A 16,899-nucleotide genomic window follows, 5' to 3' on the forward strand; every position below is an offset into this window, starting at 1 on the left:
AATCGCATACTTTAACTTGTCAACTCATAAATAATAAATAATACGAGTACTTCGTAAATATTAGTGCGAAAGATTTGATGGCAATCTATCGTATTAAAATATTGTGTAAAAGAAGCTTTGCATCCTCCACCATCCACTAAAACTTACCATATACCACTAGAAAAAAATTAAAAAAAAACTTATAACAACGAAACACATCATTCATTTGTATAAAATGATTACAATGAAATTACTGTGAACTATCAAATTGACACAGAAGTTCATCCAAACTTGACATATAATTAAGAAATAAACCTTGGTTGAAAACATACCTAGCTTGTTTTAATGCGAGCGATGATGAGTTTCAGGTCGTCGATCTTAGATTATTCACTTAAAGATGGAGTTTTAGGTGTATAAATTAGGAGATGTGGAGGGAAACAGAGAGAAGAGATTTGAGAGAGGTGAATGAATTTTGTTGGTTCATTGTAGAAGATGATGTAAACTGCCACAAATTGAGAAAGAGTGAAAATGGCTGAGATGGGAAAGTAAAATAAAACGAAAAACATAAATGGTAGATAAGAAGTTTGTAAACTAGCACAAATTTTGTTGGGCTTTTGATTAAAGGGCTTGTCTTATGGTATAAGACCGCCTTACTAAACAATTTGTGTTGAAAATAAGCATGATGAAGCGGGTCGGGCTAAGTTGGCCCTCCACATTGGCCAAATCTAGTTAAGAATTTTAATCCATTCTCATGAACATGGATCAAACACATGGCCTTTTGATTCAAAGATAAAGTGAACAACTGCAACACTAATCCAATTTGATTTATTACTCATATCCTTATATAAGCTTGTCTTATACAAGAATTTGGTTATAAAAAAAGTGTTTTGTATCTATTTTCTTGAGTTTTATTTTATTTCTAATCAATGACCATGATTTTCAAGTAAGATTACTTCACTCACTATTAGTAATTCGAAAGCTCAAATAAAACAAGTAAACAAGTGAACAAGAGAGAGAGTAAGTCCCTCTTTTATTTTGGCATTGGATTTGTTGAAATTGAATTTGACAAAATCTCATCCCTTATATGCTAAAAAAACACAAAATCTCATTGAAGACGGACACTATCCATCACAAGTTGAAGACGGATAGTGCCCCTCTCACAATATGCAAGTGGCAATATTTATGGGGTGCTTCATTTTCCCCCACTTGCCCTCCCACTTGCCTTATTGTGAGAGGGGCACTATTCGTCTTCAGCTTGTGACGGATAATGTCTGTCACAAGCAAGACCGACTGGCTAAAAAATTAACCCATCTTAAAAAATTACGCTCAAAACTCCCGCCCGTGTATGTTAAAGAGTACTGCAAAATTGCGCTCTGTTATATTCTGACTAATTCTTATTCTCTAAATATACTTTAGCCAAATCTTTTCTAAATATACCCAGTGTTAATTGGCTCCACTAATTGACAAGTATATACCGTTAATACATACATATTGAAATGATTTAATGTTTGATCTCGAAGAGTTGAACAATTTGGGAAAAAAATTTACCCAATTCTTATTTTTGGTGTACATTTACGTTTAATTAAAGATTTTAGGAACAACAAAAAGAACACATTTTGCTTAAAAATGTTATTTCAAAGGTAGCATGTTCACAAGCTTAAAAAGTTGGATAACACGTACAAAATAACAAAGTTAAAGGCTAACAGGTGAATTTTCCGTATAAAAAATACTCCGTATATGATAACAAAATAGGTGTGGTGTGTTGATTACTCATTTACCCTTTATTCAAGTGATCACGACTCACGAGTTAGATCCGAACCCATAGGCCATAGCCATGAGAAGATGAGAATAAAGTAAACACATTGGCCAACCCGTTTACCTCGTCAAATAACAAGACCAATCAATTGAGCATATACGATGCGTTTAGACGCTACATGAATATGGCGGGAAACACACTAGTCTCGTCAAATTGGCGGGAAAACCCCCACACCCCCACTATTACTACTACTAACTTGTATCCCTCTCAATACGCCGCAACCCCTTCAATCTCACCCTCCTCACTCTCACTCAACATTTAACACCACCGCAAATCCGCCCTTAGAATATTAAAATCCCTTTTAAAAATGGTGGGACCACAGTACGATTGCGTCGCTAACCCACTCGGAGCCGTCCGATTGACTTTCGACAAAGCCCTATCCGACGGCCTCAATCCTTCCTCCGCCGACGATCAAGATTGGGGCGTCGTTGACCTTTTCCGCCAATTCCTTTTCGATAATGACGGTTTTACTCAGGTACCGTCTTTTTATTGTCCTCATTTGACTTTCGTGTTTACTTATGTTTGACCAATCATTTTAGACATACTCTGATACTCACTCCGTCCAAATCAATTGTTTAACTTTAATTAAAATACTTCTCGCAAAGAATAAAAAAAAAAAAGTAAACAAATGATTTGGGCGGAGCCGTAGATTTTAAGCTTCTACATGAATTTTTTGAATTTATTGTTAGAGCTTTAATAATTTTGACCTTTTTTTTTTTACGCTTTTTAATCATTAAGCAAAGTGTAGCGCTTGAATTGCAATAGAGCAGTGGCGTAACCAAAATTCATAGTTAGGAAGTGGTGGAGCGAGGGGGCTAGCAGGGGCGCTCGCCCCCGCAGGCGTTTGAAAATTTTCGAGGTCTCCTTATAATATTACCCTTCTGCCCTGCTGAAAAATTTCGTTCCCGCTGACTTAAAATCCTGGTTTCGCCACTTAGGATAAAATTCATGGGTTAAACTATTGATGCTATAACTTAAACTAGATTAAAAGTCGAAAATTTTAACTAAAAATTTCTAATTTAGCGCTTGGGGGTGACCGCCCCCTGAAAGCCTCCTTGGTTCCACCAATGTTAATGGATTTTTAATAATAATTGCAGGTACCGATTCTTAATGCGACGAGTGTGAAGTATATTCAGCCTAATACATTGGTTAGGGTTCGAGCAATGGTACAGGATATGTTGGGGAATGAATTCTATGTTGGTGCTTACAAGGTGTGACATTAGTAGATTTAATGTTTTACTTCTTCGGTCTCAACTGATTCTGTACGTTTTTAGTCATTTATGAGGAGTATTTTGATCAAACGTAAAGAATCAGTTGAGAAAGATGAAATATATGCAGAAAGTATTGTGCTTTGTTTATTGATTATGTTGTATTATTTGTGAATTTAGGATGGATCAACTTGGAAAACAAACAAATATTCAGATGTTTGTCAGCTTCAAATGGATTTGTCGCCTGATATGCGCTTATGGGAGCGTCGCTTGCTTTATTGTGTCCCTGTGAGTTTCACTTTCTTTGAGCTTAATTTCGGTTATATGATACTCATTTGTGGCGGCAAGTGTTTGCATTGTGAGACTAGAGTGAGTTGGTTGTGTTTGTAGAATAAAGAAAGGCCGAAAATATTATTTGTTGATTGTGTTAAGTGAATTTTGTATGAAGAATTGAAGAAGAAAGCTGGAAATGTGACTGATTTTTTCTATGTGTGTGTAGGTGCCGGGGATGAATTCATGGGCAGAACCTTTGGAATTTCTGTCTAATCAACATAAGAATTGGACTTCACAGCGGGAAAAGCGTCAGAGAGACGGTGATGAAGCTGTTGACCATATGGAATTGGTAAGCTCTTTATTATAGTATGTGTATTGCTATACGTATGACAAACCTTATCATATACCAGATGAAATGATGAAAATTGTTATGTTTTGTTGTTTTGCCACAAGTAATAGTAATGAAATCGCATTTTGCAGTTTACTCAATGTGATCAAGAGGGTACTAAATGTTTTAAGTTTTAAATATATTTAAGGCATGGCATTTTGACTGTTAAACTCTTGATGCTTTGTTATGTATTGTGAGTCTGAGGGATGTCGATGAAGCTGGTGTTCCTCTAGACTCTAGAGCTTGCTAGGCTTTGAATCTTTGATGATTGTTTAATGGTGGGGTGATGGCTGGAGCAGTAAATAGCATGTGTTTTGATGCCTGAATACTAGGGGATCTAATAAGTTTCGAGTTCTATATCAGTTTTGTGTGCCTTGATGAGCTTGGGACGGGTACTAGGGTCCTTTAGTACTCCAGATAGTTAGCGTCTCTTGCAGACTTGGATAATCTACAAGGAAACTACTTAGTTTTGATGGTTTGAGGGTGTTTATGGCTGCTATGTTATTTCTTGTTCTGTTGTTTTGTTTTTTAGACTAAGCTAAGGTGGTTGTCTCTTGGCAGGGCCCAAATCAAGACTTTCAAGTTTCTCCTTGTAAAAGGATGGTGAGTGAACCCCATCTTATTTATTACAACGTAATCAGTATTACAATCGAATCAAGATGTTTTATACTTTATGTGTTCTGATATACTATGTTTGGTAAATTTGTCGAGGTCCCTTGGTTGAGTAGAGTGATAGGTCAAAATGTTCAGAAAAGTCGTTTGTGATTTCCATATTTTCAATTGGGATTTGGCTTTGTTGTGTCTTAAATTGGACCTTGAGTTTTTTACTCCTTATGCAACCTTGATTTTTAGAGGATTGCAACCTAGGGACTGTTAGAGCTTATTACTTTCCCTCCCCATCTTTCCAAGTAAATGTGTGTGACATATTTCTGACCTATTTAAGTATTTCTTAACCACAGAGAGAAGAGGGGTGTCCTTCCTCATCTGAAACGCAGCTAAACTCAGTTAATGGAGATACCGCTGCTGCCTTTTCTCCGCGATCTGATCTTGATGCAACATCTTTTCCTTGTCTGGTTAAGGTAAGCGTCACAATTAATAAGCAGTTTACAGTTTGTGGCTGATGTAAAAAAATCACTTGAAGATGCTCTTGTATATTGCTATAGCTTAATATTGAGCATGTAAATGCACCTTTCCCTGTGCAGGTGTATAACTCACCCGAGTCTGATATAAAACTGAATGAAATCTTTGAGTTTATTGGAGTCCTTAGTTTTGATTCAGAGCCAAGTGTAAACCAGGAAGAGGCTGATCAGCTGTCAAGCAGCCTTTATGAAGATGAATTGGCACAATTACCCTCAGTGAAGGTAAGGTTTGCAAGCCGCATCTTGAATTTCGATTTAAAAGTTCTTAGGTCTCATATAGCTAGTTAGCCTAGTTTCCATGACATCTGGCTGAGTAGTTTGGAGCCTTTAGGTCCTTTGGTAACCCTAAAAGGATCTAATACCAGAAAAATAAAAGTTTTTTTTCCCCATAGACGTAAGCTTATTACTCAACCTTTGCTTCATGCGTTGATGACTTTGAGTTCGCTGAAAACCTTTGACAATTCTGTATTTGCACAAAGGATGTTTCTAAATGCTTCGTTGGTAGCCAAGTCAATATAACTGGTTCATCTTGCAGGTACCACGTATCCACTGTATTGCGCACAGGAAGCTTGATGTGCACGACTTTGTTCAGGGCTCACCCATGAGTGAAGTAATTATAAACCTTTCTATTCTGGCTTGTGTTTTCTCTTTCAGTCTCATTCTCCATTGGATTACATGTTAACTTCGATATGGTTACTTGTAGCCTAATCCTTCACTGTTCAAAAGCATAAGGGACAGCTTGCTTACTCACCTCACAACAGTTCTTGGAAATGATGGAGTAGCAGCTCAGTTTCTGTTGTTGCACTTGTTATCTCGGGTTAGTTTTTCCCCTCATAGCCATAATGATTGTCTCAAGAGTTGCCTGATCTGCAATTGTTGAAAAGGGACAGTCTTAAACATGAAACGAACTCATGAACCGTGTAATTAAATGAGAAATAGTATACAAGTATTTGTTCTTTATGCAAGGCTTTCTAATTATGATAATTGTTTTAGGACTTGTGTGTTGGGTAAGCCTTGGAACTTGAAGCCTTGGAACTTGTATAGAGAAGTCCAAAGTTAAACCAAGGAGTTCAAATAGTCACTCCTTGGATTCTTGGATTTATTTGTAGCTCTGTCACAATTTTTTTAAAATTTTATAATCTAAATTGCTCTTATTTGGTAACTTTAGCGTGTTCATGTGTTCGTATATCCAGGTTCATGGTAGAATTGATGCTGTGGCTGTGGGAAAGCTTTCACTTAACCTGACTGGCTTTAGCAAGGAAGCTGCATCAATATTTGCGAGCCCTCTCACTCTCACAATGAAGAAACTACTCCCTTTCACACAGCACATACCTCTCACAATTGAGTATCTTAATACTGCTTGCCTTGCCCCCAAAAAGGATTATCAGGCAAACAGGTATGTAGTTTAATACTTTTTCATCCTTGTATTCGTTGAGTAATCTTCCATTATCTTCCGTTCTTTACACTTCTATTGTTGGACAACAGATTGGTTCCTGGAGTTCTGCAGCTGGCTGAAGGTTCGCACGTGATCATAGACGAGACACAATTGCAGGCAGGAACCCTCAACTCTATAGGAGTTGAAAATGCAAGATCATTGAAGAACTTGACGGAATTGCAGAAGGTAGTGTTCAAAACTACACTACGGAAATGCAATTCTGGACGTAATTTTTTTTTTTGGGTCATCTAGAACACAGCAGTAAGGCTGTGTACATCTGCCTCCTATACCCGCAACTTGGGGAAACCCTTTAGGCAGTGTCGTAATGGTGGATTGAATGACTATCTAGCCCTTTTCACCAACACACTTTTTTTTTCAGGTTGAATACGATTTTCAGTATTACAAAATGGAGATGCCAGCAGATGTTCAGTTGCTCATTCTATCAGAGGGAAAGTCCAATTTACTGCCAGCAGATTTAGTACTTCCTTTTCAGCCTGCATCAACAATGTCATCGGAAACTGTAGATGAAACAGTACTGCAGGCTTGGAGATGGTACTTGGCCAATCTTAGATTGCTGGATCACACAATTAGTCCAGAAATGCAGCTGGTACTACTCTTAAATTTGGCTTCTTAAACTGTCATTTTTCTGCACAAAATAGTACGAGGAATGGTCTTACATGTGATATATAAGTCAGGCTTTAAATTGAGGGATATATAAGTATTTTGGTTTGTCTCACATGTGAGACCGTCTCATACAAGGCTCAATGGCGCTATCCAGAGCTTTCGACACTGATCTGTGATTTTGCTGTGGATATATTCATACATCTATTCCATTGCTTATTAAAATCCCGTTTCAGGTTGTTGAAAATGATCTAGTTGCAGCAAAACAAGCAGATCGAAGCTTAGGGGCCTCTGATATGAGCAGGTTTGTAAGAAACAATTGTTCATTAAAATTTCGTCACAGAAGCAAACTTAATATCCTCTTCTGTGAACCTCTATTTCATTTTATCTTTCTGTTGATATATTATGAACTTATGAACAATGTTATTCATACATGTTTGCAGACTGCTGTCAATGGGTAGACTTATGTCATTGAGCTATGGCGACACGTCTCTATCAGCCGAACACTGGCAAATGGTGAAGGAAATGGAGAGGCTCAGAAAAGAGAGGGTCAGGTGAAGTTGCCTTGTCTAACCATAATTGTGTCATATAGACGACACAAGATAGATCTCACCTCTATCTTTGGTGCAATGTATCTTCGTATGTTATATAGGATCTATATTACTCAGACTCGGTTGTAAGTGCCCGAATCTTGAAATAACTGTTTATGAAAATCTTCACATTTTTAAATCAGAATTAAGCGTCCGGTTATATGAAAAGCAACTTCATCTCATTGCAGCAATTATAATACATGATATAATTTATTTTAGAATAGAAATTCAAATTCAATAATCATACAATATGTAAGCTTGTTTATCACTAGAGTTGGGAGAGAAGATTCATCATGCCGGGGCGAGGGTGGCACTTAGCCAGAAGAGGTTCAGCCTTAAACGAGGTTTGGCCACCACTTTCCGTCATGTCCACCATTTCTCCATCAACTGTCTCCAACTCGAAGCATTGAACCAAAATGGCTACAGCCAACCAAACAATCCTCCGAGCCAAATGCTCACCCGGGCAAACCCTTTTCCCGACTCCAAATGGCATGAAATTGTTCCCTAGCCTGTTCTCTTCATAACCTGAAAATCTCTCGGGTTTGAACTCTCTCGGCTCATCCCAAACTTTAGGATCATTGTGAATTGCCCATATGTTGTAAAGGAGCATTGTTCCTTTCGGTATGTGATAGCCCTCAACCTTGGTATCGGAGTTGGCTACATACGGTAGTCCAATTGGGCCAGGTGGGTACATTCGGAGTGTCTCATTTACGATGCATTGAAGGTAAGGGAGGCTCTTCTTGTCCGACTCTTGGACTAAACGGTCATTCCCTACTTGTGCGTCCATTTCCGCTTGGGCCTTCTTTAGTACTTCGGGGTGGTTGATGAGTAGCGACATTGCCCACACCGCGGTTGCTGATGAAGTATCAGTCCCCCCTTGATACAATGTCTGTTTTTGTACAAAAATACACACCATTAGAAGATAATCAAGCAAGTGTAAATGTGTTAAACTTTCTATAATGATAAATTTTCTTAAAGATGTAAAGTATATACCTAAATCATTCGGTTTAGTTTAAATTCGAGTCTGGTACTACTATATAGTCTGAATATAATTAATTTTCTTAAAGATGAATTAACTTCTACCAAGAAGAGGTAGAGTATTGAGTACTGAATCATTCGGTTTAGTCTAAATTCGAGTCTGGTAGTAAATACTACAGTTCGAATATAACTATATTACGTTACCGTTAATTTCGAAACTTATAAGATATGTGGTAAAGACGTAAAGTATATACCTAAATCATTCGGTTTAGTTAAATTCGAGTCTGGTAATACTACAGTTCGAATATAATTATGTGAATTTGTCGTTAAATTTGAAATATATAGAAGGTGAATTTTCTTAAAAATGAATTTGTATGGAGTCCTCAATCATTCAGTTTAGTCTAAATTCGAGTCTGGTAGTAAATACTACAGTTTGAATACGATTATGTGACTTTACTGTTAATTTCGAAATTTATAAGACTTAAGTAACACTTACCCAAATGAGGCCTCTGATCATTTCATTGGAATAATATTTAGGATCATCTTTTTGTAAGGACAACAAAACATGAAGCATAGACTTCTTTCTTGTATCAGACAATTTTCCTTGCCTTTCCATTTGGACATGTTCTTCCATCAATCCTTCCATAAACTCAATCTTTTCTTCCATCAATTTCTGAAACTTGTCTTCAGCAGATCCTAAGATAAACCTAAAATGCTTCAACATTGGCATGAAATCCTCCAAATTCGAAACGCCACCCAACCGAAAACTCTCTTCAACAATGTTCTGAAGTTTTCTTGAGGTCTCCTCTTTGTCCTTGCCTTCATCTTCAAAGTAACTATACCCAACTAACATCCTCATCATATTGTCTAAAGTTAGCCGAAATATGGCCGACTTCATTTCGACCACTCCCTTTTCACTCATCTCCCTCATCATCCACCCCAAGAAGGACCGGGCTACATCAGCCCGGACTTCAAAAAGGGATTGCAGTCGTTGAGGGGACAGTACCTCAACGGCTGCAACCCGGCGCAGATTGCGCCAGTGGGGACCGTGGGGTGCCCACGCTATGTTAGTGTAGTCGAACCCGTTGTACTTGCCCGCCACAAGGCGGGGTCGGTCCACAAACACGTCGCTCCTAACCAAACACTCCTCTGCAGCTGAGGCAGAGGAGAGTAGGAGAACGGGTCGGGATCCGAACCATAGGTACAAGACTGAGCCTTGTTCGGCCGCAAGACGGCCGAGGAATAGGTGGAGGGGTTTCTTGAGGAGGTAGAGGTGGCCTATGATAGGAAGGCGTAGGCATGGACTTGGAGGTAACTTTTTAAGTTTGGAAAAACGCAAGATTATATGGTTGATCATAAAGTAGGTGCTAAGGCAAAGTGCCAAATACTTGAAAAATGTTATGCTTTCCATTTTTTAGTTTTGGATGAGATGATATTTGATTTGTGAAAATACTATGTTTTGCCAATTATTTATAGGGCAAAACTAGTCAATTTATATGGTGATAAATGGTATATTATATTCTAATTAGTAAGCTTCCTTGTAAATGTCTAATAAGTGTGTCTTGAATTCAAGAAGAAAGACTATTAGAATTCAAGCTACTTCCTTGTAAATGTCGAGTATTTCAGTAAGTCTCCGTTGTGACGGGTTAAATAGCACCACATGGGTAGATAAGATAAAAATCAGAGAATTTAGGGAGTCACAAATGACTTATCTTTATTTATCATGTGAATTTTATTTGATTCGTCACAAGCTTGTGACCAATATTGTCCATCACAAATGAAAATTTGTGAAAGTATTTTGGTAAATTTTTTAAATGTTGAAAGACTTGAAGACTCTCACTAGTCACTTTCAATGGAAAAGCACTTCATCATTCAACCATGTTACATTGTTACCTCTTGTGAGTGTAATATGAAAGCAACTACCTTGTAATTTACAACACAAATGATATGTGCAATAGAAACAAAATGTCCTATGTCATTATTATATTTGGACATTTGGTGTATGGAAGTTGGGAGGAATAAAAACTACGGAAATATGGAATGGTCATAAAATATACAATTGGGTCAATAGGACTAGTAGTTATAATAAGGAAGATATATGGTAGTTTACATGGTGCATTTCACACTATAACCACTCCATTGCTAACTTATTCATTTAGGTACAAGATGATAAGCAATTTATAGACTACACATCTGAGGTGTACCTTTTATTGTTTATTTTCTAAGTTTTATTTTAAAGTTTTTGAGTTCTACTTTAGTATAAAGTTTTTGAGTACATTTATTAAAACATTACACTAAAAAAAATATAATATTGCTCAAAAACTATATTTATAAATGATAATATGCTCAGAAAAAAATGTGTATATGCTAAAAAACTACAAGGTCTGACGTCTGAGATACTACTTCAGATGCGTAATCCTTTTTTTCGATGATAAGGGATGATAGCAAATACTTCCTCCTATTCTAATATAATCTTTTATATTGATTTTGAACCAAAATTTAGTGGAGTAGTAATAGGTGGAGGAAAATGAAAGTATGAGAGAGAATATCGGGTTACATGTTATATTAATCACAAATGATAGACAAATAAGGGGAGTGAAAGATCTTTGTGGATTTTCGGTTTTAGAAAAAGTAGAAGATGTTAGTGAACAAGAGGGAGTGACAAATAACAATCATAGAGTAAACTATTGTACCTCTACCTCTGTCTCAAGAGTTTAGATTATGGATAACAATGGGTCTAGGATTTTGTGTAGATAGATCTCATAATATTCTTTTGAGGGGTGCATATAAATCTCATTTTTGTGGGTCTAGACAAATTTTCGTGGATCTTGGTCTTGTCGTTAAGACCCAGACTCTACTCATAAACCCCATTTTTTTGGGTTATGTTCATTCATGGACGAGTTTTACTTTTTTATGGACGTAAATTACCATAATACTCCTCTAATTTAACAAAAAAAAAAAACAAAAAAAACAAAGAAACAAAACCAACGTAGTAACCCTTCCCTGCCACCATCACCTTCTTCCTCCATTCCTACCATCCTCACCCACATCTGCTACCACCGTCGTCAACCCCCGCGAATGCACCACCGATGTCGCCCATCACCAACCCTGACCCACGACCATAACCCCTCCCTTACAGCCAACATCCTGACGCACGACCACCGTCCGCCGCCAACAACCGCCCTACACAATCATACACCCACAGGCGTATTCCTACACGCGGCCCCCACCTTGCCCTCTCCTCTTTCTGGCGACCAGCCGTCTACCCCGACCATCATTCCTCCAAAAACCCTAATTGCAAAATTAACCTAATGAATTTGTATTTGATTAATTTTGAGACAAAAAATCGATGTTAATTAATGAAATTAAGATTGATATTTGTTCAATGTGTGAATTAAGTGCATAATGAGTGAATTTGGTAGGATTTATCAAATTTCTTGTGAAAGAGGAGAAGAGGGAAGAAAAAACAACTTTTTTTCTTATTTTTTAAGAGAAGGGTATGAGGTGGAAAAATTATGAAAAAAAGTTCGTGAAAGAGTAAAACGTGTCCGTGAAAGAGCAATGACGTTTTTTTTATTACTGTATATTTTTAAATATACTTATAAGAATAACTAAATTTTACATAAAAGACATGTTTGTTATCTTTTATTCTAACTCTCATATGTCATTTTAGTTATTTCATACATTAGGTTATTAACCAATTTACAACATGAAGTATTAAATACGAGTATTCAAGAAATAATAACTAGTTTTTTCATCATCTAAATAATAACTTATGCGGTACTTTGTTACTCTGTCGTCTGTCATACAAATTTTATACGAAATATTTATAATCCTGTTAAACACATTCGAATGTGTTCTATGTAATTTTAATAGCAAAATAAACTAAAAAATTTAATAAAATTAATTGAAAAAGATCGGATCTATTACGGATTCAGGCCCTACCCAGATCTAATGAGTCTGGATCTGCGTCTGAAAATTTTAGACCTTGCAGATATGGGTCAGATCTAGGTCCAACATATATAATACCGGTCTGGATATGAATCTTATAAGATCATATCTATGCCCTATTCATCGCCATCCCTAATTCTTTTATTCGATTAAAATAAACATCACAAATGAGTAAAAATGTAAAGTTTTAGAGAAGAGAGAGAGAGTATAAACTGTTTTAATAAGTCTTGTTGAAGACGAGTCGGAGCAAGTGACGGATAATGCCACTCACAAAAAGAATAGAGGGGACAAGGTGGGGGCACTCCCATATGCTTCCCTCTCTTCTCTATATGGGTCATTTGTGAGGAAAAATGATAACCGTCACTCCAAAGTGACGGATACGTACCGTCACAAATGAGATTTTGTGAACATGTTTTGAGAGGATAATGTAGAAGGTAGGAACTTAATAGCATGTACAATAGTGGCTCTCTAAATACCTCTTCAAATGCTTCTATTATTGGAGAGCAAAAAAGTAGAAACTTGAGAGCATGTACAACCTACTTTTTGACTAGGTTGCACGGACACGCCACTTTTTTAGCCTCCGCGTGTCCGACACAGTGTCGGACACGGACACGCCTAGGACACGGCTCTAAACGTGTCAGACACTTCAAAAACCGTGTCGCCGGTTTTATTTTAAATGAAGGCGTGTCGGACACGGTCCAAGATAGGCGGACACGGTCCGTATTTGGTGGACACGGCACTTTTGCCCTTTTCAATACAACAAGACCCAATTTCCTTCACTACATTAGTACATTAACAATTTCCTTTCAAAACAACACCCTCTATTGTACGGCCACCAACAGCTTCCCCTTGCCGCCGACACTAGAGCTCCTTGCCGTCGCCGCCGATCTGTTGTCGTCGTCCGTCGACATCACAGTCAGGTTAATGATTTTAAAAAGTCACAATGACTAATTGTGTAGAATTTTGAGGATGGTTCCATTTTGGGAGGAGTTTGGGGGTTTGATTTTGAGGAATTTTGTGAGTTAGGGTTTTGATGCGGAAGATTTGGGGAATTAATTTAATTGAAGTGAGAGGTCAACAGGGATCTGGGTTTTAATGCGGAAGATTTTAAAAATTCAATATTGTATACTAGTACCAGGTTTGATGTAGAAGATTTAAGATGACATAGATTTGGAGGAGTGATATGGAGTTTAATTTCATTGAAGTGAGAGTAGGTGTCTGACTTTAGTGGAGGAAATTATTTCAATCGGATTGCTGAGTGCTGATTAATTGACTTGGTCCATTTGGTTTCTCACACAGTTTAGATATTGGTTGTTTTACGACTTGTGACGTTTAAATGATCAAAGTTTAGATGTTGGTGGTAATGAGCTTTAAATTCCCTTTATTTTAATATCTATATTGATTTTTTTTTGCCGTGTCCCGTGTCCTAAAAAAATCGGAGTGCCGTGTCCCGTGTCCCGTGTCCGTGTCGTGTCCGTGTCCGTTTTCGTGCAACCTAGCTTTTTGAGGCATTCTATGGGTAGGGTTTGGGTGCCTACATCTGCAACAATGGCGCTTCTCATATTTTCTCTTTCCTTTTCTTATTCGTCTACCTAATTTTTCACTAAATTTTTCATTTACCCTCCCCATTTCATAACTACATCTCTGCAACAATGGGGTTCCCCATTTCAACTCCACTTTACCACTTTACTTTTTCACGTTTGTCAACGCGTGTTTTACGCGGTAAATATCGTTAGTTACGTATTTGCAAAAATTATAAAAGTTAGATATTTTTAATGTACTCGTAAAGACGAATCAAACAAGATCTCACATGAATATATTTGACCCACTTTTTAATAGAACTTGGCCACTTTTTCATATGGGAACCCCCCCTATAAATGGTGGAGCCTCTAATTAAGAGAAAGTGTGTGCAATAATAAGGCTCCCCATTTGAGGAGAGAGAGTACATATGGGGAGGCATCTCCCCACCTTTGCGGATGCTCTAATGGATGAAGAACAAAACAAGTGTTCTTTATAATGTTTACAGATACTATTCGTCACAAACTGAAGATGGATAGTGCCCCTCTTATAATAAGACAAATGGGGGGGGGGAGCATCCCATGGATAGTGTCACTTGCATATTGTGAGAGGGGTATTATCCGTCTTCAGCTTGTGACGGATAGTACCCGTCTTCAATGAAAAATTTGTGTTACTAAAATGCTAAAATGTGACTCAGAGTATTTATTTATTTATTTATTTTTTTTTTTCTGGTGACGAGGAACCTGCAGCCGCTATTTTGGTGTGCACTGGGTAAACCCTCGGGTATATGTGATAGCCTGCAAACCATGTATTTCAGGTAAGCCACCCGAGCATATGCACTGGCTTGAAACATGAATCTCCTGAGAATTTCGTCCAAATTTTAACTACTAGACTCCACCCTTGCGGGGATGAGTATCTATGTTAGGAGTAATTCTTAAAGCTTAGCTAACTAAATTGTATCCATTTTTTGTACATTTCACTAAAACGAAACTAAATAACATATTTATTGTAGTTAAGAGCTTGTTAATGAAATATTCTAGAGGTGAAACGTGTGAAGTCTGTGTCCGTTCTAAACAAGAATTTGTGATAGTTATATGCTCCTCATTTCTTTTTTTTTTGCTGCAATATATGCTCCTCATTTTTAATAAGATACTTTCCATAGTAAAAAGCCAAGCACCTGAATAGTAAATAATAATAATAATAATAATAATGATCAATATATATCTATCTATCTATATTATTAAAGGAAGCTTTTTTCGAGCGATATCAGAGTCTCCAACATTAGCGAACTACCTATAAAAAAAAAAAAATATTGATGGGGCATATTCTGCACCCGCTGACCGAGTCAACATATTGAGCAAGGTCAAAGCCAAAAGACAGCAAGTCAACGTATTAGACAGCCTAACCGACGCAGCCTGTCGGCCTGTCACTTAGGTCTCGGTCTCGGCAACTAGCCGGCCGAGAGGCATATCCGCGTACTCACATCCAGTCCCCTCGGCATGGAGTCAACCAGGCCAGCCGGCCTGCCATGGGTCCCTCGGCCGAGGGTAGAACAGTCTTTCCACCTGCTAGCCACTTGGCCACTTGGCCACTACGTGACAAAAGGTGAAAGCCTATAAATACTCCACTTCTCTCATTGAGAAAAGGATCCCAAAAACTAACCGAAATTCTGGTATAAACTCCCTTATCTCTCTACAAAACACTTGGCCAAGTAACACACAACTTATCTCTTTAAGTTTACTGACTTGAGCGTCGGAGTGAGTTCGCTCGGTACCAAGTCGAGCCCTCAGTTTGTTCATCTTTACATGAGAGAGCGAAAGGAAGAGACAAGCAAAGACGTCATTCTACAAGCTCACGTGGTCACAAATCCTGCTCCGCAATTACACACGGAACAATTGGCGCCGTCTGTGGGAAAAAGATACTAAAAGCTAGTCACCTCCCTTACACAAAAAAAAAACAAACCAAAAACCATTCAAAGGGCTAAGAAGATGTCAAAACAACAAGAAATAATTGTGAGTGACGAAACTGCATTCTACCAGGATGACACGTTCCCTAATTCTGAGATCGCGCAGTCCCCCACCGGTCGAGTCATTGAGCCGGTGAAGTACGGGATGCCAAGAGAGCCAGAAACACCGCTGCCGACCGGCCAAGTCACTGTCATGGGACATGTGGTCGATGCGGCCAAATTGAAGCTATTCCTGGACCTGATGGGTGGTACGCCGGTTACCCCTGTTCAAGCGACAGGGGCGGCAACGCCTCCACAGGTGACCAAGGCCCATAAAGTGACTCCGAACAACTTGACCAAAGTAATACAAGGAGCTGGTGTGGACAATGGGCCACGGGGGCGCTTGGTGAACAAGCGTTTGCATTTTTGTATGGAGTCGCCACCAATTTTTATGGGAAATTGGAACCGTTCGAATACCTCGCGTTATGTCAAGACACAAAGTAGAGACATGAACACTAAGCAATCGTTACCCTTAGCATTCTATGTCTAGAATGACTCTCGTGGATGCCAATGAACACGGGTGTTCACAGATATCTGGAGTAAGGGGTGAGGGTACGTATTAGGAAGCTCTTTTGATCGAACACCTAATCCCGCCCACCTCGATAGCGGCCTCTACTAATGATTAGGGAAGTTATTCGTACTCGATATATCGTCGGCTATATGCATGCAGTGCAACATCCAAGTTTTAATCCTAGCATGTGAGAATTAATACTAAGTCGGTTGACAGTTTATTAGCAAACAATTAGGTCGAATTAGGATTTAATGCTCATTTACATGTGAAAACATTCAAGCAATAAAATAAATACAATAATTATGAATTACAATAATGAAAATTACAATAATTACATTGGATTAGGCGATTTATGTCGAAAATACCTTTAAAACGGATAATTTGAGAAAAATAATAAAAAAGAAAGAAATAAATAAACGAACAGGAATTAGCGCGATATTACGAATAATAGTTAGTTAATACGTAAACTAAATAACTAAGGTCAAGG

The 16,899-nt window shown here is 38.0% G+C and overlaps 2 protein-coding genes across 2 annotated transcripts; one reads left to right on the forward strand and one right to left on the reverse strand.

Moving 5' to 3' along the window:
- Positions 1-1,994: 1,994 nt before the first annotated feature.
- LOC141612306 (mini-chromosome maintenance complex-binding protein) lies at positions 1,995-7,617 on the forward strand. Its single transcript, XM_074431048.1, has 14 exons — positions 1,995-2,270; positions 2,893-3,006; positions 3,184-3,291; positions 3,503-3,625; positions 4,226-4,267; positions 4,624-4,743; positions 4,867-5,025; positions 5,339-5,413; positions 5,507-5,620; positions 5,997-6,199; positions 6,289-6,424; positions 6,618-6,845; positions 7,096-7,163; positions 7,303-7,617. Exons 1-14 carry the CDS (start codon positions 2,103-2,105, stop codon positions 7,415-7,417), a joined length of 1,773 nt encoding a protein of 590 aa, XP_074287149.1. The 5' UTR covers positions 1,995-2,102; the 3' UTR covers positions 7,418-7,617.
- LOC141612307 (cytochrome P450 81Q32-like) lies at positions 7,612-9,929 on the reverse strand. The gene is made up of 2 exons (XM_074431049.1): positions 8,924-9,929; positions 7,612-8,338 (listed from the first exon to the last, which is right to left on the reverse strand). Exons 1-2 carry the CDS (start codon positions 9,836-9,838, stop codon positions 7,718-7,720), a joined length of 1,536 nt encoding a protein of 511 aa, XP_074287150.1. The 5' UTR covers positions 9,839-9,929; the 3' UTR covers positions 7,612-7,717.
- Between the last annotated feature and the right edge of the window lie 6,970 nt (positions 9,930-16,899).

This window comes from Silene latifolia, chromosome 11, assembly GCF_048544455.1.
Source record: "Silene latifolia isolate original U9 population chromosome 11, ASM4854445v1, whole genome shotgun sequence".
Classification (NCBI taxonomy): Eukaryota; Viridiplantae; Streptophyta; class Magnoliopsida; order Caryophyllales; family Caryophyllaceae; genus Silene; species Silene latifolia.